This window comes from Anastrepha obliqua, chromosome 1 (assembly GCF_027943255.1).
Source record: "Anastrepha obliqua isolate idAnaObli1 chromosome 1, idAnaObli1_1.0, whole genome shotgun sequence".
Taxonomy (NCBI): domain Eukaryota; kingdom Metazoa; phylum Arthropoda; class Insecta; order Diptera; family Tephritidae; genus Anastrepha; species Anastrepha obliqua.
Window position 1 is genome coordinate 135,427,323 of NC_072892.1, and position 27,920 is coordinate 135,455,242.

The following is a 27,920-nucleotide window of genomic DNA, read 5'->3' on the forward strand; positions in this document are numbered from 1 at the left end:
GTCTGGTTGATTTCAGTTGATTACAAGAGCCTGTACGTTCCACGGCGCAAATTAAGGGAGCCATGTTTGAGCAGCAGTAACGCCGCCATTTTTTATTACAAAAAAATGTTTGTATATTCATTTAAGCATGCATATTAATATGTAATTTATTTTAAGATAATAAATACTTTCTTTTTTTCGCCAAAAATGATTGAAACACTCATTGTCTGGAGGAGCTGCCCCCACTTAACTGCGCTGGTAATCCAGAATAACGCCGCCGTCCGTCTAGGCTATTAGGGCAAAAACTAAATTCAAGAGCAAAATTCTTAGTAAAGGATACGGTACTTAAATGCGTTAATTACCCAACTTTTCTAAATTAATTTTGATATTTATTATACAAAGCAGTCTTTTATGCATCCCTTAGACCTATTCTTCTACAATTTTACTTCTAATTAACAACCCAAATTTGGTTCGCCCCAGCCGCTTAAAACAAGGCGAACCTGTTACTCTAATTAAAGATATGCCATTTCTTTGCGTCTTGCCCTCACGGCTCGGCATTCACATTTTAAAGTCTTTTCACCTAGTTTTTTATCTTAAGGGGGAACACCACTGTGATTTTTCAAAGAAATTGATTTTTTTTTTGCATTTTCTTAAAGTAGATATATTCAAAAATATTTAAAAAACAATTTAACTTAAAATCTTGAAAATTGGCGATGTTATACTCAATATAATAAGTGCAGGTAATGAGTTACAACGGCGAATGAAAACTTTAAACGCGTTTTTCCCAAAACAACTTTTCTCGAAGACTTATGAACGAATTTTAATTTCTTTTTTTTTGAACTTTGGTACATGTATTGGCTACAGTCGTATATATGTAGTCGTTTTTTAAAATTCCAAAAATTAATATTTTTTCAAGCATTTCGAAAACAAAAAAGGGTAAAAACACAAACTCATTTTTCAAACCTGCACCATTTTCTCAAAAAAAAAAAACAAAAAACGCCACGTACGACGATAGCCATTGATGTACAGATTAAGTATTTTTTTGGTTTTTTGCTTTCAGATGATTTTTCGCCGCTGCATCGTGGCCACCAGGGTGCATCAGTTTTTTATGACGTCATTGCATTAATATTAATAACAATTTTTTTAATTTTTATTTTTAATATTTTTTATTAAAAATTTGTGTCAGTATAGTTGAATATATGATAAATAAATTATAATTTGTCCGATCCTCAAATATCCATCCCTACTTATAAAAAAAAATTCATGAAAATTACTTAATTTTCACGCCTTCGCAGTTGTGTTCCCCCTTAACATCGTCCCTTTTAATTTCAAATTTCTTATGTTAAAAAACATATTTCATTTTGTTGTGGAAATATCTTTTATTCCTTTTGGGTTATAAAAAAAAAAAAAACTTGCTCATGAAGCAACGAAAATCTGTATCCTATTAGATTAAATAATATTTTAAAGCAGTTTGATTTAAAACATATATAATAACTGAGTATTTGGAAGACCTATTGTTCGTTTGTTAAACCCACCTTTCAAGAAAGGCAATATTTCCATTGTACATCTCATTTAATAGTTCAAGAAAATTAAGCAATAGAAAATTTGTGTGGCAACACTAATTCAGACTTTTGCACATTGTTTGCAAAATAGTTTTTAATTTTACTTCTACTTCCCTACGCATCTATTTATTGATCCGTGGTGTACTATAATTATTTTAATTATACAAAAATATATATTTTTATTTCTCGGTTGAAAACACAGCTTCAAACTCGCTTGATATTAATGTCATGCCAGTCTGTATTGATACGTATGTATGTGTACTATGTACTTATATTACGTTGATCCTAATTTTAAGTGGATATTCTTATTTTAGTTATTATGAAGTTGACCAGGACTTTTTTGAAGTGTTTTGTTCTTCTCTGCAAATATTCAGAGAAAAATTATTCATTAAAAATTAAATGGAAAAATGAAACTAGTTACTTCATTTATGTCATTTCGAACGTTTTTATGGCACAATATTCTTATAATAGATGTCTTTTTTCTGATTCTCCTTTATGACATAGAAGCCCTTCGGCTTTCCATTTCCTGAAAAATATCGATTAAAACTATTTTTATTGACTGCAGCAGTGGGCGCATAGTACGAAGGTGATTTATGTTTGAGCGACTTTTTATAGTTGGACTTATAGGATTTTTCAATGCTGTCATTTTCCCATGATTTTTGAAAATTTGGAATTTTTTTGAAATTTATAACATATTTTCTTCCGTTAGCATCAAAATGTGGCAGTGGCCGTTTGTTTCCGAGATATTTCTGCAATATTGGCAGATTCCAATGGTAGATACGGCCCGGCTTGCCATTGGAGCTAAATGGGAAAGTTGAAACCTAAGAAAGATAAAATTTATACGCTTGAATATTACAAAATATTTTAATGCTTACATTTGTTTTTTGAAGGTGCGTTTTCATATCCGTAATGCTATTAGCTTCAGCTCTTGGATTGGTGTAATAGACGAAGTTCGGTGGTAGTTTTATAATGAACATATGAGAATCATCGGGAGATGTGTGACGTCTTGATTCAACCGCGAGACGTTTTCTGTGATGACTGTTGGGTGCCTTCACTTTAATGAATCCAAGTTTTCTGTTTGAATAGGAACGAAAAAAAACACAAGTATATGATATTATATCAGACACAATGTGGGTCAAATACTAAAAATCGATGACTATGGTTTCGAAGTAGTGAAGGAATTTAATTAAATTAGGGTAATCATTAGTCCCGACTACAAAATTTCTGCAGAAATCGGCGACAGAATCCTTATGTCCAACCGCTGCTATTTTTCGCTGTGTCAATACCTAAAGAGTCGTCTCCTAGACAGAAAAATAAAGATTTAACTGTATCTTCTTCTTCTTAATTGGCGCTATAACCGCTTACTCGATTTTGGCCGAGTTTAAGGGGGGAGCCTGGTTTATAAGGTCAAAAATCATTTTTTTTTTTTTTCATTTTAAGCGATTCCTAATGTATTTCAGAATATTCACAAAAAGTTACAGAGCCTAATTCTCAATATTTCCGTAGATACAAAGCCAAAGGTAGGCGAGCGTTGGATAGTTACGCTGTGACCGGACAGCTATAATACAAACTTTATTTTCTTTTCTCGACTTTTCATTTTTATGATTTCTTTGAATTGGCGTACATGAATGAAAAAAAAAACTAATGAACCTTTTGAAATGAATCATAGCTTGTTCCCTTCAATATTAAATTCTCTTCTATTTGAACTAACAAAATAGATTAAAAAAAATTTTTCAAGATTTTTATACCAAGTTGAAGTGAATTTTTTTTTATAGAAAGGCATTTTTTTTCTTTAAAACCTCCAAAGAGTTGAAATTTTGGAATTTCTCTCAGTTTTCTTAGTTCATCTAGAATAAAAAATCATGATAATTAGAAATCCATTTGAATTGTTTGCTTTAGATAATAATTACGAGCTGTATCTTGTACGCCAGTTGGAAACTCCAGCGTTGCAGCGCCCACTAATTTCTATGTTAAACATTTTTTTCAACTTATTTTAACCAGTACAAAAATTTTTTATACTTTTTAAATGTTCATTAAAAAAAGAAAAAACTTTGCAGGGCTAAATTAATTTTTTCCTTAAAAAAAAAATCGCAAAGAGATGCAATTTTTAGACCTCATAAACCAGGCTCTCCCCTTAACAAAGCGCGCCAGTTGTTCGCTTTAACTGTATCGCTCAATTATAATTTCCACCTTGCTATATGGTAGTAAAACGTGGACACTCAAAGATGCAGATAAACAAAAGCTACTGATTTTCGAGAGGAGAGTTTGCGAAAAATTTTTGGCGCGATATGCGAGAAAGGCGAATGGCGGAAACGCTACAATCATGAACTCGAAAAACTATATGCGCACCCATCTGTGATAACCACAATCATGATCAACAGATTGAGATGGGCAGGTCACATATTGCGGGCTATCACGGATTACCCACCTCAACAAATACTCTTCGGTAAATGCCACAGACAGAGAAGAGGGGGTCGCCCACCGCTCAGATGGATAGACGGCGTAGAAGAAGACGCAGACTTTCGGGGATTTCGGGCATGGAGGACACAGGCACGAAGCCGAAATAATTGGCGGCATATGCTACAGCAGGCGAACATTACTTGTAGAGCGTTACAACAAAAGAAAGTGGAAATTAAAATAAAGGGCGAACTACGTTGAAAAGCCCGCATGCTGTTGAAGCTAGAAGCATGCGACGATGCTGAGAATGGAACAGCTTTCATCATTTCATTTTCTTCTGACATCTTAGTGCACACGGCGAAAGAAAAAAAACAACAAATCAGCTGTCCTACTGATATCGCCTATAAAAGCTCCGCAATCAAAGTAAGATGTTTTAGATACAAATAAATGTCTGCGGATCGAACCCACCTATGGGCAATACTGTAATCGATTAGGGGTGGAATGACATAAGTCCAAAGTAGAGCTACCATCACTATAACGCCATAGATTTGCTGATCGAACCAACATATGGGCAATCGTTAATCGCTTAAGGATGGCATGCCATAATTCCGTAGTCATAACCATAACCATAGAGACCAATTGAAACGTGGGAAATCTGCTAACCCATTGGAGTCTTATCACCCGATAGAGAAGACTCTTTAGGTGCTCTTACTCTCACTATGCACGAAACACTTGACCCCAACCACACATCAGCATGGATTCCGCCGAGTGCACAATACCACCACAGCTCACCGCCATTAACCGCAGGCTTAACCAAAACCGCCCCTGCAAGAGGACTGTCCTAGTAGCGTTGGACTTGAAGACGGCTTTCGCCACTGTCAGCTAATCCACGCTGCTGGATGATATTATACAGTCGACTCTCCCGCCGGGACTGAAGATGTGGTCGGCATTCGTCAGTCATTTTTCGAAACCAAAACTCAAAACAGAGGAGTATAAAGCAAGGTGTTCCGCAGCGTGGGGCCCTTTCAACCTCGCTTTTCAACTTCTCCCAACCACCAGAGGGAGTTTTCCTGGTCTCCTATACTGACGATTGTTCGATAATGGCGTAGGACAATGAAATCGTTGGCTTATGTTCCAAAGTGAAGGATTCTCTCAACAGACTCTCCCACTTTTTCACTGCGAGGAATCGCCAACCCTCCCCCACTAAATCCGCGGCGATACTCTTTGCCAGCTGGCTGAAGGAGGACAAACTAGAGTTAAAGATAAAAGTCGATGACTCACCAATACCGACAGTAACAACCTCAACATTTTGGGTGTCACCTTTGATAGTTTGTTCTCCTTTACTTCGGATATTGTAGCAAGTCAAACTCCTACCTATCCAGAATCGACCCCGACATAGCCAATATATGTCCAGCATGGAAAGGCACATCGCCCGAGACTAGCCATGTCTGCACATGCCCTATCAAACCTATTCACCTAACACGTCTCTTTCTCTGGACCTAAGCTGTCGAAAGAGCTCGCTTTCTAGGATAGACACACAAGAAAACGAGCCAATATCATGGAAGCTGGCTACAAATATGGTGGACCCAGACGTGTGTGAATAGAATTGGTCCTTTACGAATGCCGTTCTTGGCCCTCCCGATGTAATACAGAAAGTAGTCCCGGGAAGGATGCCTACCCAGAAGGCAGGAGGTATTATTTTAGAGGCCACACCACTTGGCGCAATAGACGACGGTCGCTGTAAGTGCAAAGGTATTTTGAACCCTACCTCACCCACCAAAAACAAAAAATCATATTTGACACTTGCAAACTAGACAGCTGCAGACAGTACAAACAGGCAAGCAACGGAGCGCTGGAGGTCCAAATAAAGATTTCCATCGCTTAAAATCATTTTTTATTTATTAAAACATTATTCAAAAACAATATGATGATTAATTTTGCCCAACCTTGTATATCTTTACTTTAATTTTTGCTGACTGATAGCCGCCGTAAGCGTAAGCCATTCGAAAGTGCACATGTTCGAAACCTCAGGCACGAAACACCAATTGATAGAAAACATTTTTTCTAATAGCGGTCGCCCCTCGGCGGACAATGGCAAACCTTCGAGTGTTATTCCGCCATGAAAAAGCGGAGAAGGAGCTCGGCCAAACACCAAATAAAGGGTGTAAGCATATTTTTATATGTAAAGCGTTTTTCAGTAAGAGCGCTTCAACTTTTTTTTTGAATAAAACACAAACGGTTTGACTTTTTTAACTAATTTTTTTTTTATTATCGAGTTTGAGCATATACATTTAAGTATGAAATTCGTTTTTTTTTTTTTGCATGAGACCCTATGCTCCCGAGAGCAGTAAACAAGGAATAAAGGAGTATTATATTAAAAGAGTTATTAAATATTTTGTTAGTTTGTCTGCCCGCCATTTGGTCGCATTATTCACCGGAGGGATTAAATATACGATACAATTTATTACGCGCTAGGTAAAGATGGCGTTGAGACATTTTGATACGTCGTGTTTATCGAGTTTTTATTCCAGTCCGAAAGGAGTTCCAAATATGGTGTGAAAGTAACACGTTGTATAGAATATAGAAGGTGGTGGCTGCGAAAATCGCTACTTTGTTTTTGGGAGATTTTAATAATTGAGTGACATCAGTACAGAAAATAAACACAGCTTTGTTTGCAAATGTACGCACGTGCAGATGTATGTGGGCACGATTTATTCAAAATTCTTAGCTTCTCCACTCACTTTCTTTATACTACCTCTTCTTTTGGTTTGTGTATTTTCTGTACTCTCGTCCCGACATTTGGTAAGTCGCTATTTTATAATATATTCAATCATTCTCGGCAAAGAAATAACTTGTTTCCCAAAATTAAATTGTTAATATCGGGTCACCTTAATAATGTGCATACATACATATATAATTTTATAATACTGTTATACCTAAATATAGCAGATTTCTATAAACATTTCAGACTTACTTGAGCAACTTCTTATTTAATGTGTGTGAGTTTTTAGGCAGCGCTTTATAGGGGTCCACATTTTCGGATGTTATTGCATCGGTCTGGAAATTGCGTTCTATTGGCTGATGCTCATAACGACGTGATAGTCCTTTCTTCTGCACCTTCTTATGATCATCTTGTTGCATTGCGCTTCTATCTCTTGCCATCCAATTTTCGATGTCATACGTTGATGGCCGAGATATATTTCTAATTATACCTTTCTTGCCATCTTCTCCTCCAGTAGAGCATTGTGCGAAATTATTGAAAAAGGCCAGGCAGCACAAGCTAAAATAAATTTATAAAAAATTATTTCGCAAGTGTATAGAATTTGTAAATTTAGAACCAAGATACTAAAATTTAATCTCCCAAAATTAAACGGCATTAGTCTTATGCCAACTCAAAAGACAAAATATTATACTTAGGTGTCACTTTAGATCCCAAACTCAGCTGGAGTCTCAACGTAGAGTACAGGGTAAAGAACGTGAATATCGCACTTCACACGTGTAAGAGAATGTTGGGTAAAAAATGGGGTATCCAACCAAAACTATCCAATTGGTCCTACACAGCCATTGTAAGGCCAATACTAACATATGCGGCACTAGTTTGGTGGCCGGCAACAGAAAAGAAATACAACAAAACTCAGCTGAACGAGATACAAAGAACAAGGTGTATCTTAACTACAGGAGCGCTTAGCACCAGTCCTATTAAAGCGCTCAATGTACTAACACATCTTATACCATTAGACTTACTCAAAAAAACAATCGCTACTTGCTACGCGGTGAGACTCAGAGATATAGGAAGCTGAACAACAATATCGTGCGGTCAACGCAAGATTCTCCTACAGGGACCCTAACTGCTCAATAACAAATCAGACTACCCAGTCCCCGACCTTAACTTCAAGAAAGACTTTGCGGTACGTTTTCCACCGGGAGCCGAATGGAGGAAAGGAAAAGTGATTGGTACAGTCGAAATTGAAATCTACACTGACGGTTCTAAGATGAACTGTGGTGTGGGAGCTGGCTTCCATTCAGAGCCGCTCAACCTATCTCAGTCGATACGACTTCCTGACTATGCCAGCGTGTTTCAGGCAGATCTACTAGCAATCAGAGAAGCATGTAAACTACTAAAACGCTACAAGAAAGTTAGAGCAAGAGTAGCTATCTTTTCAGACAGTCAAGCAGCTATTAAGGCTTTAGATTCCAATTTCACCTCATCCGAACTAGTCTTACAGTGTAGAGAGGAACTAGAATTGCTTAGTCATTGGCAGTCGCTACCGCACTGAATACAATAAAAGCATCCATTGCTTCACACTATCTTGCTTTAGCCGAAAGAGGGTGGAAGCTATTAACTACATGTATTACAACAAAAACACATGGGCATCGTACAAAATCCACAGAACGAATTACCTATTAGGATGCTCTCGACCAAACATTTCACTCATCACTGCAACCCTTACAGGTCATTGGAAGGTAGGGGATTATGCAGCCAGACTCAACCTTCCTTTCAATCCCATCGGCAGAAGCTGTCAAGCCGAAGGGGTGAAGGAAAGTATTTTCTACTACTTATGTGAATGTGCATGGCTAGCTAGGGTAAGACTTCGCTCTTTCGGTAAGCCTTTCTCACAGCAAATTAATGCGATCTCAGACATCGAGATAAATAATTTGCTGCTAACAAAACACAAGACATCATTCCACGAGATCAGTGGTAGTAAAACGGTGCTGGTCGCTAATTAAGATTATTTCAGTAGAAATACTCCACCATTTCAACAACAACAACAACAACAACAACATATAATTTGTAAAAGTAATAATTTTTCCTACCTATATTCAATTGGGGAAACTAAATTAGGTAGTATGTGACATAAATATTTTATCTTTTATCTCCTTTTCGCATATTATTGTTTATGATATCTATCAAATTTTAAAATTCCGCATATTTTTCTTGGCGCTCATAGAGGCTCTCACTGTCGTGGCGTGGACGGAAATGAGCGAGAGATTGAAGAATCTCGCTTTTATGCGGATTACTGCGAGACGTGCGTCCACCGGAGTGAACGAAAGTAGTTGGCGAAGAAGTCTATCTCGCACAATAAATCCAACGCCGAATTTGCGCTCCTTTACAAGGCAGCTGGCCTTGCGACGTCGAGGTTCAATGCTTTTCTTGCCTTGCCCTGTTTATCGCATCTCTTGAAAGGCAGTGCTGTCAGCCTTCGCTCTTACGAGGGCATCAACCAGCCGGGCAGAGTCATTCCGGGGCCGATCATTCCGGGTGCATTCCCTCAAATCATAATCTCTAGTTCGTTCGCAGTGGCCGTCATCAGAGTAAGCAGCTCTCATCCGAGGGCGGGTCGCAAACCCAGCATGCTACCAGATATCCTGGGTTGCTTCGCTTTCCCACATTAGCTTGCTCTGAAACGGATATTTGTAGGCTACCCAAAGAATGCTCGGGCGAAGCACGGAAGTTATGAGATGTGTGGTGTAGTATGTTCACTTATCGAATGCTCACTGTACTCAGTTGAATGCATAAATATTATTACAAACACATTGTAGCACTTGACTACAATATTCATATAAACAATGTGCAAGCACTTGTGGTAATACGATCCCTGGGCCATTGCCCTGATGCTCACTGTACTCAGTTGAATGCATAAATATTATTACAAACACATTGTAGCACTTGACTACAATATTCACATAAACAATGTGCAAGCACTTGTGGTAACACGATCCCTTGGACATTGCCCTGCATGGACATTACCGCATCGGCATATTTGATATGCGCCGACGGTTCAACAACCAAGTGAACATATTACCTCCTCCCCGCCGTTACGAGCCGCGTCAGCCCTTAGACGTTCTTATGTAAACAATACATAAAGAATTATACATAAGCTGACCGTGCCTCTGCCGGCGTCCCTGACAGCGCAACCACGTTGTCTTTAGCTGTAAGAACCAGATTGTAATAACTAAAAATTCAATCAATAAATGACACTCGTAGTGACGAGTCAAGCAAACGGAACATTTCTGATTATTTAACAATACATGGCGACCGTGACAAAGTCCTGGAGTCAAGCAGCAGGAGGAAAGAAAGCTATGCCAACAACATATACAAAGTATTGAAGCAGCTGGACGCTGGACAACTTTACATCGCAAAAAGGCAAAGAACAGGAACAGCGTTGGAAACTACATTTTTCTTGTCTGAGTGAGTAGAGGTTCAATGAATGCAGCAATTAAAAAGAAAAAAGCCGGAAGAAGCGGCATACGAGTACGCCTCCAAAAGAGGAAGGCGGAAATTCTCAAACTATTGTTTGCCACCAACCCACCATTACGTTGGGAGGCAACAATAGCACTACAAGCCGAGCTAGATCAGATTGATCAAGCCCAGAAGGCAAACCATAAGCATTCAACCTCTACCACCACACAAAGACAAATAAAAATAATTGATAAAACTATTACCAAATTAAACCAGCCAGGAGCAATAAAAGCCCAGCTCAGTAAACCAGCCAAGAAGTGCCCAACCGACTGCGAGGGACCATTGGACAGTGCGTTCTGCCAATACACGTGCAAGCACTGCACGGCAGCGGATCCGAACACCAAGACGAACAACAACTAGAAACATCAAACGCGAGAGGCACCCCGCCGCTTGCGTCAACGAGGGAGCGCCAGCGTGCCAGATCCGGCGAAGACCAGCTGGTGCAGATGGACGATCAACAGCAGCAGAATTTAGATATATTTATATAATACACAAAAAAAAATATTGTAATTAATTTAAGACAAATGTTGTAAGCGGAAGCGATAACTGCATTGCCCGCTAGAGTATGGCCAGTGAAGCCATACAAACCACTAGGTAGGAGATCGCTGTTGATCGAATCAGGAAAAATTAATTAAATTAAAATTGACTCCTAGATGAACATTAACGTTAGAAATAACAAAACTAAAATATATGAGCAGAAACAGTATAAGTAAATTTGATGATATATATATAATAACACCCAGAATGGGGTTAATTGATACCAAAACAGTGGACTCCACTGCAAATGTAATAAATAAAATAGAATCGTCAAATACTGATATGAAAATGACAAACATATTGTTACTGATAATCGTTATTATTATGTGTGCATATATTATTTACAAAGCCTACATCCTACATAATAAATGTATAAAAAAGAGAGCCTTAAGCCAAGCTAACGATCTTGATAAGATCTGAAAATAATATACAAACACACACGATTCTCATGGTAATGTGTTTATATATACAAAAAAAAAAAAAAACTTTTATATATATACATATACATAATGAATCCCAGGCATGGAATGGGAGCAACTAACCCTAAATATCCGTGAACTAAAAGAAAAATTTGATAAATCTTACAAATGTGTAAGCCAGAATAGGTCAATACAAAAGGATACTTTAAATAAACATGCGAAAATTCTTGTAGAAACATTTAATGATGCAAGAATATTAGTGCATGATAATAGACGCATAATAAATAAAACTAACTGGTCAAAAATATCAAAATTGTTGATCAAATTACGTTTAAATTTATATAACGTCAAAGAAAAGTATCAGCTAGATATTTTCATTCCAACAGTGTTAAATTCACCATTAACACTACATGGAGAAGAAGATCAGAAATCAGTTGAAACAGATTTAGATTCAGATCCTGAATCAAACGAAGAAACTGACATAAAAGAAAACGACCTAAAAGATCTTACTATTCCTGCACAAATCACTTTATCTGAAGAAGATAATGAGATAGAACAGGAAGAAGGATTGAATTCTAGCACAAGCTCAGCAGACACAGAAGAATACATCATGACAGACGTAAACGCCCAAAGGGCATACATAAAGGACATATCGAATGCCATTCCAGAATTCAATGGACAGAAAATACATCTTCAAAGATTTGTAACAGCTTTGAAGTTAATAAATCTGACAAAAGGCACATTCGAAGAAATAGCTGTTGAGGTCATTAAGTCAAAAATTGTTGGCTCAACTCTATACAAAGTCCAAAATGAAACGACAATTAATGCAATAATCAAAAAATTGCAAGATACTATAGTCGGTGAAACATCCGACGTAGTAAAAGCCAAATTGTCTAAAACAATGCAAAAAGGGAAAACTGCCGAAAAATTCACGACAGAAATTGACAATTTACGAAAGCTTTTGGAAGCTTCGTATATTGACGAAGGCCTATCAGCCGAACATGCTGACAAATTCAGCACTAAAGAAGCCATTAACACAATGGTTAAAAATTGCGAACACGGAAAGTTAAAAACAATCCTCGAGGCAGGTAATTTCAAAACAATGGATGAAGCCGTCACAAAGTATATACAATGTAGTACCGAAATGACAGGCAATCCCAATTCAATATTGCTAGCCCAAAGGGGCCGTGGTAATTATAACAACAGGAATAATTATCGCGGTAGAGGCAATGGTAGAGGCAATGGTCGAGGTTATTATAATAATAATAATTATAATAACAACAACCGCAATAATGGCCAGAATAATAATTACCAATATAATAATTACAGAGGTAATAATAGAGGAAACAACAGAGTCAACCATAGAGGAAATAACCACCAAAATGGAGGTTATAACCAAAACAGTTACAATAATGTAAGGGTGACCCAAAACGCTTCGGGAAACTCCCAACAGCCTTTAGATACTCAGCAGTAAATAATAAAATTCATACCATCAATCTCAGCCAAAACATATACGTAACCTTCACAAATATAAACACAGGGAAAGAACTAGTATTCTTGATAGACACAGGTGCAGATATATCTATATTAAAAGAAAATTCAGATGTTTTTCAATACATTCAAACTGATCATATAATAAATATACAGGGAATAAGTCAAGAAGTAACCAAATCTAAAGGACTTACTTCCATTGAAATCCAAACCACAAATTACATAATCCCCCACGATTTTCACATTGCAAATTTACAATTCGCTATTCCATGTGATGGAATACTAGGAATAGATTTCATTAAAAAATACAACTGTCAATTAGATTTCAAGCCGTCTGAAGACTGGCTTATAATCAGACCAACTAACTTAAAATACCCAATTTATGTTCCGATAACATACAGTTCTGGCAACAATTCAATAGTTCTGCCAGCAAGATCACAAGTGATCCGAAAAATTACAATAAACTCAGTAGAAGACAGTGTATTTATTCCAAACCAAGAAATTCTGCATGGTATCTACATAGCAAATACCATAGCAACAACCCAAAATGCATTCATAAGAATGCTTAATACAACAAATGAAGATCAGTTAATCAACATAAATAAATTAGAATATGAACCACTTTCAAGCTACGAAGTAGTTAAAACAATTCCAGAGAATAGAGAGAAATCTGTACTAAAACAGCTATCAAAGAATTTCCCACCACAATTTCATAATCAACTAACAACAATCTGTAAACAATACAGCGATGTATTCGGACTAGAAACCGAACCAATAACCACAAATAATTTTTATAAACAAAAACTGAGATTGAAGGATGATGAAGAAATATACATTAAAAATTATAGAAATCCTCACAGTCACAAAGACGAAATTCAGAAACAAGTCCAAAAACTAATTGACGACAAAATAGTCGAACCATCTGTATCTGCTTATAATAGCCCTTTGTTATTAGTACCCAAAAAGTCACTTCCAAATTCGGAAACAAAAAAATGGCGATTAGTAATTGACTATCGTCAAATTAATAAAAAACTGTTGTCTGATAAATTTCCGCTCCCTAGAATTGATGATATTTTGGATCAACTAGGTAGAGCAAAGTACTTCTCATGCCTGGACTTAATGTCAGGTTTTCATCAAATTGAACTTGAAGAAAAATCAAGAGATATTACTTCTTTTTCAACAAACAATGGTTCATATCGCTTCACGCGATTACCATTCGGTTTAAAAATAGCGCCAAATTCGTTTCAGAGAATGATGACTATAGCTTTCTCTGGACTTGAACCTTCACAAGCATTCCTTTATATGGATGACTTAATAGTCATTGGTTGTTCTGAAAAACAGATGCTCAAAAACTTAACCGATGTTTTTGAAAAATGTAGACAACACAATCTAAAGTTACATCATGCATGAAGTCACTTTCCTAGGACATAAATGCACAGACAAAGGAATCTTGCCCGACGACAAAAAATACGACGTCATCCAAAATTATCCAGTCCCACACGATGCGGACAGCGCTAGAAGATTTGTTGCATTTTGTAACTATTACAGAAGATTCATAAAAAATTTTGCTGATTATTCCCGTCACATAACGAAGTTATGTAAAAAGAATGTAAAATTCGAATGGACAGCTAATTGCCAAAACGCCTTCGAATATCTAAAATCAGCACTAATGAATCCAACACTCCTACAATACCCAGATTTCAGCAAAGAATTCTGTATTATCACAGATGCTAGTAAGCAAGCATGTGGAGCAGTTCTAACTCAGAACAAAAACGGACTCCAACTCCCAGTTGCATACGCATCAAGAGCATTCACAAAAGGTGAAAGCAACAAAAGCACAACAGAACAGGAATTAGCACCTATTCATTGGGCAATAATATATTTCAGACCATATATTTATGGTCGACACTTCACTGTCAAAACAGATCACAGAGCACTTACTTACCTATTCTCAATGGTAAATCCAAGTTCGAAACTTACTCGTATGAGACTTGAATTAGAGGAATATAATTTCACAGTAGAATATCTAAAGGGCAAAGATAATTTTGTAGCCGATGCGCTATCAAGAATTACAATAAAGGACTTAAAAAACATACAAATAAGTAATAAAATTCTGAAAGTCACTACCAGAAATCAAAGTAAACAGTTAAATTCCTGCGCAGGAAAAGAAAAAGAAAAAGAGGATTTGCGAAAGCAAACTCTAAATGCTTCACAGCCCAACGTATACGAAGTCATTGCAAATGACGAGGTACGAAAAGTAGTGACCTTGCGAATAACAGACTCTCTATGCTTACTAAAACATGGAAATAAAGTTATAGCAAGAATTGATGTTAGCAATATGTACACCAATGAAATTCTTGACTTAGGTCAGTTCTTTCAAAGGCTTGAAACGGAAGCCGGTATACTTAATATTAGCCAACTCAAAGTGGCACCGAGCGAAAAGATCTTTGAACTAATTTCAATAGATACTTTTAAAAAAATGGGCAATGAAATATTGAAATCTTTAAGAGTAGCGCTACTCCAGCCGGTGACCCTAATACAAAAAGATAAAGAAAAAGAAGCAATACTGTTTACATTCCATGATGATCCAATACAAGGAGGTCATACAGGAATAGCTAGAACAATAGCTAAAATAAAAAGACACTACTATTGGAAAAATATGACTCGTCATATCAAAGAGTATATACGTAGATGACCCAAATGCCAAATGTCAAAGACGACATTACACACAAAGACCCCAATGACTCTAACTGAAACTCCAATATATGCTTTCGACAGAGTGATAGTAGATACAATTGGTCCATTACCACGCACGGAAAATGGAAATGAATACGCAGTCACTTTAATATGTGATCTGACAAAGTACTTAGTAGCAATTCCAGTTGCAAACAAAAGTGCAACAACTGTCGCAAAAGCTATATTCGAATCTTTTATTCTGAAGTACGGTCCAATGAAGACGTTCATTACGGACATGGGAACAGAATATAAAAATTCAATTATATCTGACTTGTGCAAATACTTAAAGATAGACAACATAACGTCTACTGCACACCACCATCAGACCGTTGGAACAGTAGAAAGAAGCCACAGAACATTCAATGAATATATCCGTTCTTACATATCTGTTGACAAAACAGATTGGGACGTATGGCTACAATATTTCGTATACTGTTTCAATACGACACCCTCTATGGCACATAATTATTGTCCATATGAGCTAGTTTTCGGCAAACAGAGTAACTTGCCAAAATATTTTACAAATATAGATAAAATAGAACCTATTTATAATATAGATGATTACTCTAAAGAAGTTAAGTTTAGATTAGAATCAGCCTATAAAAGGGCTAGATTACTATTAGAAAAACATAAAAATAGAAATAAAGAATATTACGATAGGAATATTATAGATAGTAACATAAAAATAGATGACCTAGTTTTATTAAAAAATGAAACAGGTCATAAGCTAGATAAAACATATTTAGGCCCTTATACTGTAGTAAAAATAGAAGATAACGATAATATAATAATTAAAGACAGTAAAAATAAGAAACAAAAAGTACATAAAGATAGGTTAAAGATTTTCATTTCTTGATATATTAAATACATGTTACTTCACAATCAGTTGACTACTATTTTAAAGTAAAGTATGGCCATACCTATAATAAGTAATTAATATAATTAATACCATACCTATAATAAGTAATTAATATAATTAATACCATACCTATAATAAGTAATTAATGCTATATATATATATATATATCATCAAATCTATTAATTAATTAGTATTAAAAGTCATAAAATGAAAAAAAAAATAAATATATATAAATTTTACACATAAGTAAGTAATAACACTAAGAAAATAACTTCATGTAATTACGTTATTTTTCTAAAGGAGGGAGATGTAGTATGTTCACTTATCGAATGCTCACTGTACTCAGTTGAATGCATAAATATTATTACAAACACATTGTAGCACTTGACTACAATATTCATATAAACAATGTGCAAGCACTTGTGGTAATACGATCCCTGGGCCATTGCCCTGATGCTCACTGTACTCAGTTGAATGCATAAATATTATTACAAACACATTGTAGCACTTGACTACAATATTCACATAAACAATGTGCAAGCACTTGTGGTAACACGATCCCTTGGACATTGCCCTGCATGGACATTACCGCATCGGCATATTTGATATGCGCCGACGGTTCAACAACCAAGTGAACATATTACCTCCTCCCCGCCGTTACGAGCCGCGTCAGCCCTTAGACGTTCTTATGTAAACAATACATAAAGAATTATACATAAGCTGACCGTGCCTCTGCCGGCGTCCCTGACAGCGCAACCACGTTGTCTTTAGCTGTAAGAACCAGATTGTAATAACTAAAAATTCAATCAATAAATGACACTCGTAGTGACGAGTCAAGCAAACGGAACATTTCTGATTATTTAACAATACAGTGGACCAATTGCAGGGGAATCGTCCTGGCCAGTCCCACGTTATTTGCGATCAAGCACTTTCTCACTCGAGTGGACTTCTACATGTTAAACCATCCGCTGGCGCGATTAGTGTGCCCATTTTTGCCAATCTATCTGAACTTCACGCGCCATGTAGTGGAAAAACCTTTATTTCTTACGTACCCAATTCACATCCCGCATACAAATTAAATCGAGCCATAAACACAATTCTTACAAATTTCTCCACTCCTCCGCTAATCCGTGGTTATATCGCATTTTAAATTTCACGCTCTATTTATTCTTTTTCTTAATTTTCGCATTTTATTAATTATTCGTCTCACGCGTGCGTGATTTTCTGCTTTTTAATTTCTCATGTTAGTTTAAAGAAAGAATAAAAAAACAAATTCCGCGGTTTTACTGAACAATCCCGGTTGAGCCCCCAATTGCAGTGGCGCCTAATTTAAATAATGGAGAAATACTTATGTTTGCATGTATGTGTAGGCTGTTGAGCTTTTGAAGTACAGTAGAAGCCCGATAAGTACAATTGGAAAATTTCAGCAATGATTGCACTTAGCGAAAAATTGCACTTTTGCGAATTTCTCCTGTGGATCGAGGAATACCTAAGGAAAAATATTTTAACTCTATTCAATGCAATTAATGAGCTCAAAAGGTCGATATTCAAGAAAAATGAACACATATTTTATTTATTGAAATTAATACAAAGAGATCAATGCGGAAGGACATATGAGTGTGTGCTCCAAAATTCAATTATTTTTTTTTGAAAAACTTTGTTATTTTCGATTGCGTTTTGTGGTAACACTTTTCAAGTGCTTTTGATCGGATATCATGCAAACAAGCGATCTGATTGAATGACAGTACGTCGTTCTGTTCACCCCATTTCAAAATTGTATTGACACAGCCAAAAATCGATTCATGCTGGACTTTTTCGGTTGTTTCTTCTTGAGTAGTATCTTCGGGTTCATTGGCTTCACTATCACCTTCATCTATTCCTAATTCCAAAACCCAATTGCGGATTTCATCTGTGTCTACTTCACCCACATAGTTTTCGACCATCTCATTTAACTGTTGTAATCCTCCAACAAGAAGGGGGTCGTCAATTTTGATATCCAATCGCATATTGTCTGGATTAGATTCAATAATCGCGTCAACTGTTGGGCTTGTACCCAATACGCTTTTCCAGCATTTAGCGATCGTTTCAGGGAGCAATTTCCCCCATGCTTGGCTCAACATGATCACGGCGGTTTTCAAATCAATTTTCTTCAATAGTTCATGTAATGAAGAATCTTTTTCACTAATTATGGTTTCCATTAGCAATGTTTTGTATTGAATTTTTGTAAAGTTAGTAACACCTTGATCCATTGGCTGTAAAATCGCTGTGCAATTGGCCGGAAAATATTTTGGTATTTTTGATTTAGAAAACGTGTGCCAAATTTGAAGAGAATCGGTTGAATAGTTTCGGAGTTGTGATTGGCACCGACTTTTAAGAAGTCGTTTCGGGGAAAACGCGTTTGAAAAAATGACTCTGAAAAATTATCGATGCTCCGCATTCGAGGTAGAGTGCCTACAAAGGCTATAACTTTGAGAGTTCTGCTCCGATCCACTTAAAATTTTGACACAACATTCTTGAAATGATTTACTATAAGATGAGTGAAGAAAAAAAATTTCGATTTTGTGATCCTACCCACCCCCCCCCCCCCCCCCCCCCTTAAAAAGTAACGAAGCGACTTGAGCAAAATCCACGACGAAGTTCCAATCAAATGGCGAAAGAACTGAAAATATGTATCTGACCTTAACATCCGTCGCATGCTGGAAAATTACCTCAAAGTCAAGCCTTACAAGATCCAAGAGGCGAATGATCTCACACCAAAGCAGCAACAAGTCAGACTTGAGAGAGCGAAGGAATTGCTTCTCTTGACCGAAAGTGGTAAATTTCCGTACATTGTGTTTTCTGATGAGAAAATGTTTAAAATTGAGCAATTCGTAAATTTCCGTAAAAGCGATAGAGTTTATTTGACCGACCATTCATACGAGAATTTGAGTCATCGATTAGCCACCAGGAGGCAGCGCCCGCCACAGGTAATGGTTTGGGCCGCTGTAACTGCAAATGAGCGCTCTCCAATCGTTATCAGCGATCCTGGCGTCAAGGGAAATTGCGAAATATTATCGGGAAAGTATTTTGGAGGTTGCTTTGAAGCTGTAGGCAGACAAACATTTCAGACTATTGACGTTTCAACCGAACTCGGCACCGTCTCACAAAGCTCGAGTGAACCAAGAATGGCTAAAAAACAACGTTCCGAACTTCATAACGTCCACACAATGGCTCTCAAATTCAAAAGACGCGAATCCGATGTATTTATGTATTATTCTCTTTGAGCCCTTTTGGAAGTGAAGGTCCGAACTAAAAGATTCACCAGTCTTGAGGCGCTGAAAAAAGACATTGTCCGCGAGTGGGCCAAAATACCTGGAAGTCACATTCGGGTAGCTTGTGATTCGTTTCTGGAGCGTCTCAAGGCCATAGTTAAGGCAAAGGGTGGTCATATCAAGCAAAAGTAAATTGATTCTAAATTTTGTATTATTTTCACAAATATTTTACTTTGAATTGAATAAAAGTAATTTTTCAAACTAAATTTATGGCCTTTTTAATTGGTTACACTTCGAGTGCCGGGCCCTATATGATGGGCGTACGACGTCATTTGCAGAAATAATAAATCTTCCGATTAGGTGATTAATTTTGTGCCAACTTGCTAACACAAGAATTAGTTGCTAATTTTTACGATTAACAGATTTCGGATAAAATAAAAAAAGAGCTATGTGTAATGTGCACGAAGGCTAGGAATAGCTATACTGATATGTTTGAAGAAACTATGTAGAAGAGCTGTGCCCGAGAGAGAGAAGACTTACTCTAAACACCCGGCGATCATTGACGTTTAAAAAAAAAAACAATAAATAGAAATTTACTATAGGGTTTTCCAAACAGAGGTGTTATTTTGATATTCAAAGAAAAATGCTATTTTTTAATATAAATGATCGGATGTTTATTTCATTATAAAGAGAAAGGTATGCCGTTAATAGCGGAAAATAACATCAGGCAAATGACCACCACCACCACGCTTACAGGACGATATTCTTTTCATGAAATTTTCCATAACCGAATTGCAAATCTTCTTCCCTATGTCCTCGATAGCCTCACGAATTCTATCTTTGAGGTCTTGAATCGACCCTGGGCTGTTGGCGTAGACCTTCTCTTTCACGTGGCCTCAAAGAAAAAAGTGGCTTTGTAGCCCTTTGATATTTCGCTTTCATGCGACACTTCGTTTTTTTCCTATTATTATGACAGCGTTTACAGCTGCCATTTGGTATCGTAGAAGCTTTCAAAGTAAAGCAAATCAAAGCGGAAAAAGCGAGCAAAGCGAGCAGCCCTCACCTATGCAGACATCTTGAGCCCGAGCCACCTCTCAGGCACATCAGGAGGCACTTCCTCAATTACGCGGACGAGATCCAAGACAAAACAGACAGACAGCTACTAGAACAGACAGTGTACAGACAGACCATAAACGACATTCATCGGGAGACCATTACCACCTTCCTAAGCTCCCGACCCCAGAATGCCGTTATCGGAGTCCAACCACCACCTATCGCAGACGAAGAGCTCCAACTTCCCCGAGAGTCCCACGTAACCTTGGCAGATTCAACTCCTACTTATCCAGAATCGACCCCGACATACTAAACATATGTCCGGCATGTGAAGGCACCCCGCTCGGCACTAACCATTTCTTCACATGCCCATCACACTCACTCATCTAACACACCTCTCCATCTAGACTCAACCTGTCGAAACAGCTAGTTTCCTGGGCCTACCATTAGATGAGCCAGGCGAAGACGACCGGTAATTACACTACACTGACAGGGCAAAGTTACTGCTACAACAACAACAACAACAGCAAAGCGACCAGTACTTTTAGTGTTTGATCCATGCGTCTGTTTTTTGTTTTTAATATCCACAACTCGTATAAGTACAGAACGTTTCGGCATCCAATTTCTGTGGAAAAATAAAACAAGCTTTTACAACATATTATATATCAGGTGTTGTTTTAGCTACATGAAAAATATCGATATCGATAACTATGGTTTGACAGCTGAGAATAGCAAATTTTGTTGACATTTCTGTTCAGTAAGGTTTGGCAACTCATTATGAATCGTTTAGGCCCAGAACAACGCTTCCAAATTGTGGAAATTTACTTAAAAAAATAAATCTGTGCGTGAAGTTCATAGAGCAAAGTGTTGAACGCCGAAATGTCTATTTATCGTCGTTCTCAACATGTTGGCCTTTGTCCTTCGACTACGTGAAAAACTTGACGTAACGATCTAGGCTTGCGTACCCATAAAATACAGCTTGCCTTGAAATTATTTATCAGATTATAAGAAAAAAATCATTCATGTTTTGATTAACCATTTCATGCTCTCAAGCTCCTCAAAAACACCAAAAAATAACTCAAACAATGATGCTCATTTAAGGAAAAAAGCGAAAACGCTGACATATAAAAAAGGTAAAGGCCTTAATTTCGAAAGTTAAGTATTTGATTAAATTCTTCTGCGTTTTACCATTTATTACAAGAAAAAATTTATAGCCATATGCACTTACGCGCATTCAGATATGTATAATACATAAATACATATAATATATAAATAGATACATACACACATCCATGAATACAATAATTGAAAATATGCATTATTACTGGCCATAACGATTTTGCTCTTTCTCCTTTTTGTGACTGAATACCCCGAGGTGAATTTATCGGCACAACTAATTCTTCAACACGATAATAACTGAAAAAATTAAATTCAAATTATGTATGCAAATTACACCAGTTAATCAATAATCGACTGTAAATGGCGTGATTCCAGCTGGGTGCCTTTGTGCACACCGCCACACACATTTATATTCACATACATACATACATATTTACGAATGAATACAATTGAAAACATATTCCTACTTAACAAATTATCATTGAACTGATGGCACAGACCCAACATCAAGAATATGTAGATGCAATAATAATGAAATACCTTTCGACGTGCTCAGCATACTCATGCAGGTACTTATGTATACAGGTGTATAAGTATGTGTGAGAAATTTTATGGTGTAGCTCCAGAATTGCATGCGAAAAAAGAGTGGGAACCGCAAATGAATTGAGCAGTAGAAAGGAAAGGATAGTGGAACAAAAGAAAAACAAGTTCGCTAGTTCGCTAGATGTACTGAATAGTAAAGAAGCAATTGGACATATAGTACATACATATGTATGTACTTACATAAGCATGCTGCAAGAAATTTATGTACGGTATTCAAATAATTACAGAAATATATACATATATAAATCTGTAAGCACATTGGAGTGGTACGACAGTTGTTTGAAAAGTCCGTGCAAAACTAAAAACTACTGAACTTTTTGGGGTAAACCTTTTTTTTATTTTTCGAGACAATCTTCTTTTAGGCTTATACACTTCGTCAAGTGCTGTTTGGTTGATCCCTTTCGAATAATAGGATTTGAACAAGTCTGAAAAATAGCCATTCGTTTCCGCAATCACCTCCGCGTTTGAATAAATCAAATAGTAGTCCCAGGAATCCGAGGAACTCAAGTCTAGAAAATAAGGGAGATGGGCAAGAAGTTGGAATCCTATTTGCATTGATTTTGCGACCACAACTGCTGCGACTACTCGACTTCCCCGATTCAAACGAATGCTGAACACAACGAAATATATCCATCTGACTGTAACTTGGCGAACACACACCACGAAGAAGCACCTCTTGGATAAACATCATCTTGACACGCTCTTTAGTGCCATATATCTGACTTTTCAAACGACCCTCGTTAAGAGTTTTCGATAAAAAATATAGATCTCCCTTAGTTGGAGTAGAAAATTCGCGTTGCTTTCTTAATGAATTTAAAAATATTCTGAATGCTCGTTAAATCCAACTCCGAAATCAAAATCTGATCTCGTATGTTATTCCAGCCAGAGCGGAAATAAGACTAGATGCTCTCTACTTTATCCTCATCCCTCCAGAAGCGTTAAAAGTCATTTGAGCGGAAGTTCATATGCTTGCCGTGTGTTCTAGTTAGACAATGCCCCATAATGATATCTACATTTGAATCATTGGAAAAGGTCAACCGAGATGAGATGAACGATTTAAATATTATTTTATTAATCATTGGCTAAATTGGCTAGTTCAATGAAATCTGATTTTTAGCGATGATTGTATGCGTTCGGGATAGAGTTTATACCTATATAAAGGGTGATTTTTTAAGAGGTATAGGAAAGTTTTTCAAAAAAACACACGTCAAATTCAGAAAAATACATGAAATTTTTATTTAAATCGGTAATACAGTCCATATAATTTAATGTTTGAAGATTATTTCATGCAAATGTTGACCACGACTGCGCTTCAAATGGTCCATCCGCTTAGTCCAATTTTGGCGTATGTTTCGACCGTCTTGTTGAAACCACATGTCATGCAAGTCAATCTCTTGCATTTTGGGCAAAAAAAGTTGGATATCATTTCACGGTAGCGCTCACCATTCACATTTACATTACGATTCGCAGCATCTTTGAAGAAGTACGGTCCAATGATGCCTCCAGCCCATAAACCGCACCAAACTGTGACCTTTTCTGGACACATTGGTAGCTCTTGCAATTCTTCTGGCTGATATTCACTCCAAAATGGACAATTCTGCTTATTTACGTACCCATTGATCCAAAAATGAGCTTCGTCGCTGAACACAATTTTTCGATAAAAAAAGTGGATCTAAACTTTCTTAACAGAACACGCATTTTTATAATATAATAAAATTCAATGATTTGTAAGCGTTGTTCGTTTATAAGACGATTCATGGTTAAATTATAGACCAAACTGAAGATGTTTGACAGTGAAACAAAACACGAAACGTTCTTCAGCTGTTTAAACCAACTGTTTAAAAAGATAATAGCTAAAAAATCACCCTTCATATATATATATAATTGGCGCGTACCCTCCTTTGGATATTTGGCCGAGCTCCTCCTCCTATTTGTGGTGTGCGTCTTGATGTTGTTCCACAAAAGAGGGATCTACAGTTTTAAGTCGACTCCGAAGGGCAGATATTTTTATGAGGAGCTTTTTCATGGCAGAAATTAACTCGGAGGTTTGCAATTGCCTGCCGAGTGGCAACCGCTATTGGAAAAATGTTTTTCTTTAATTTTGGTGTTTCACCGAGATTTGAACCTACGTTCACTCTGTGAATTCCGAGTAGTAGTCACCCACCAACCCATTCGGCTACGGCGGCCGCCGTCGGGATAGAGTTTACTGATTCTAAATTTGTTCCCTTTCTTGCCGACTCGTTTCGACCCATGGTTTCGGATCCACGCTCTGAGTTTACTAAGAGATTGTTTGGAAATGTTATCTTTAGATCCTACTCGTGATGTATTGATTGTTTTAGAAAATTGCTGGGATCCGTAGAACGTTCGGCAGTGACACACAAATTGCTCTACACTACTCCCAGTAAATCGTCTGGGAGGGGAGACTAATTTAGAATCTCGTGTTTCTTTTCGAAGAGGACTAGATTCATATTGCACAGATTGACATTCACTCGTAACTTCTTTGCCTTGCTATGAGTTTAGACTTCTTTCTGAAATGATTAGGACTAGGCCGGAATATCAAGAACAAAAAAATAAAATTCCGAAGTTATTACAAGTTGCTTATGAAATGTGTATCGGGGAAGATTCTGCGAAAGATTTTTGAACCTTTGCACGTTGGTGATGGCGAGTGTCGTAGGCGAACTATATGAGCTTCACGACGTCCGAGACATAGCGCAGCGAATAAAGATCGAGCCACTTCGTTGGCTAGATTATGTCGTCCGAATGGATACAAACTTGTAGCAAAAGCAAAGTAAAAAATATCCGATTATACGAGTACACCTTCGGTTCTTTTTACATATATAATTTCGTTGAATAGCGTATGTTTGGGCTTAGTCCTTAGGTGTACCTCTGTGCAACAGACACTGCACACGGTGCAAAATACGACAGAAAGACCAATCTTTCAATAAAGTAACAAAGGATAGACAAAAATGTGTTATCAAAGGTGTAAAGATCCAAATTGATTACTCAGACCTACGAGTGTCTTAGTGAAACTTGAATGTCCCTTGTTTAATATAGGATTTTTCAAGTTCGAGTTTAGTTATTAAAACCAAAAAAAAAAATATATATTTTTAATTATGGAACTAAATATAATCTATTTATTGAGCAGTTGAAGATTTGCAATTTATAAATGATAAGTGCCACTTTTTGGTAAAATTTGTCGTAGAAATCTTGTAAAAATTTAGGCCCAGCCTCGGCAATTGTACGCCAAATATTACCAATTGTTCCTTAGCGTCGATCATATTAACATCCTAAGAGTGATTGTAGAATAATCGGTCGAGTGGCGCACTCCTTTCTATCTCTGTTTCATCGATTTTGAAAAGTCGTTTGAAAAGACATGGCGTAATAAAATTATTAGCCTCATAAAAGAATTGTACTCGGGTGCTAGCTGCCGTGTGAAGGACGAAAATGCTTTAAATGTCAACGTGAAATCCAATCGTTGTCAGACAGGGCTGGTACTATAGGTAGATGCGGTTCCACTTGGACCTCGACCAAGTAATGCAACGAGGTTGTGTAGCCCGGTTCATTTGATTAGAACAAAATTTCCTAAATTTATTATTATTTGTTCTTATTTGGTTAGTGCCTCTATTCAAGTGAACCAATAAATCAAACAAAATATTACAACAGCTGAAGTATTACTGCTGCGAAATAAAAAGAAGAAATACAATTTTGATGCATTTTATTTTCGAGTAAAGTGCAGTCTTCACTTAACTGATCAGAAACCCTTGCAATACTAGATCAATTACGGTTGCTTTAATAACCACTTTCTTCCTTAAAAAGTTTGGCCTCTAATCAAGTGGACCGGACTGTATATCCTGAGGTCTGAACGGTCATCTTGACGACCTGGACTATGCGGACGATATTTGTTTGATGGCACTCAAATATTCGTATATATCAGCGAAGATACATTCATTTAGTGAATTTGCAACAATAGAAATGCCTGAAAATCACATGCAAAACGTATCCATATTGCCGGCACTCTTTTAAATGAAGTAGACGAGTTCTGTTACCTTGACAACATGATTACAAAAAAAACAAAATGGGCCAGCAACAGACATACACAATTACATAGCAAAAGGACGAGCTACCTTTGGCATGCTGGATAAAGTTTGAAGATCGCACACATTCAAATATGCAAAGTTAAAGATTTTCGACGTCAACCTGAAGCCAGTAGCTCTATATGGGTTTGAAACGTTGAACCTGACTGTATGCGTTCTGCGAGTGTTGCAGCCCTTCCTCCATCGTTGGCTTGGCAAGATCGAGGAAATATTCTGGCTCAACGTCATAAGCAATGATGACTTTTGCGCTACAACTAAACAAACCAGCCAACACTTGGAGATGTTAGATTGAAGCAGAAGTGCAGAGAGCAGGTCATTCCTGGAGACGAATTAAATTTCTAGCTTTAAATAAACCAAATTATAATCTATTTGTTGAGGTCCTACGTTCCACCTACAGGAATATATATATATTGTTTTCCCCCGATTTCCAGCTGTATTTTCGAAGAAATTTGGCTACTACCTACTACAAACTACAAGGCGCTCTGATGGTTTTACGTATTTTACGACTGAATTTTTTTCGAGAAACTTTTTTATGCTGGTTTCTGCTGGATGGTTATGCTCGTAAGTCGGAAAATATAAACAATTGTGTGAGATGTAGTATTCACAAATCTGTCGTTTTTTTTAGTAAATTTTAATTATTTTTATACAGTTCGCTAGCTTAATCAAACCCATTTTAATGAATTGTAGAGTTTCTACTTAACATTTGTCAAAAGAGGCACTTACTGTTGGTAAGCTTTCAAAATAAAACATTGCTATACCAGTAGGCAGGTGAAATGGTCCCCCCAAAGAAGAACTAAAGCGCCGTTTTGATACCATTATGAGATCTCTAACAGGCAGAGCTTTTCCATGGTACGGAGAAGATTGATGGGATTTCGGTTAGCGCACTGCCCCAGACTGTCGAAGAAAGCAGCACACAGTTGCACAGAAAGTGCCAACAATCTCCTTCTCTGAGAGGTCTTCACAGCTTCTACAATGGGGGTTAAATGGTAAACCTAGGTTTGCCGCAGGTATGCCAATCGTCCAATGATGGGGACGAGTTCACGCAATACGAGTTTGGAAATTGAATGGCGTGGAGTCCTCAAAACTTTCTACGTTTTGCATCTATTTTTTTTAGAAATGGAGAAATGGAGCTCCATCTCCTCTGCGCTTTCCTAAGAAATAAGTTGTGCAACTGCCCTTTAACAACAGTCAGGGGGACACCGATGACCGAGTGGGAAGCCTCAGAAACCAATTGGATCCCTTCCAGGCAATCTCATCAGCAATTTTATTTCCCTCTGTGTTCCTATGTCCTGCAACCCAGATTAGAGAAATGTTACCTGCACCCCCAAGAGATTTGATATTTCTCCTTACAGGACTTGATTAGTTTGGATCTGAACCATGGCATAAACAGAAACATGACTATCGGAAAAAATGTTAATATCTCGTGATATTATCTGATCTCTATGTCTGATATTATAAACCTTCCGAAGAGCATTGCTAATAAAGGAAATTCGAACTTGAAACACCCGGTAGAATTATTACAGTGAGTGAATTATCCATGTGTATTGTACTGTCTGATTCATTCCATATTAGTGCACAA

At 37.1% G+C, this 27,920-nt stretch overlaps 1 protein-coding gene across 1 annotated transcript in view; it reads right to left on the reverse strand.

Moving 5' to 3' along the window:
* Positions 1–1,759: 1,759 nt before the first annotated feature.
* The window catches only part of LOC129251661 (uncharacterized), a 33,878-nt gene continuing 7,717 nt past the window's right edge, over positions 1,760–27,920 (reverse strand). Inside the window, exons 2-5 of the mRNA XM_054890849.1 lie at positions 6,913–7,218; positions 2,417–2,615; positions 1,963–2,362; positions 1,760–1,901 (exon numbers count right to left, since the gene is read on the reverse strand). Coding sequence (XP_054746824.1) covers positions 1,988–2,362; positions 2,417–2,615; positions 6,913–7,218 — 880 coding nt within the window. The 3' untranslated portion in view covers positions 1,760–1,901; positions 1,963–1,987. The remainder of the gene's footprint in view (positions 1,902–1,962; positions 2,363–2,416; positions 2,616–6,912; positions 7,219–27,920) is intronic.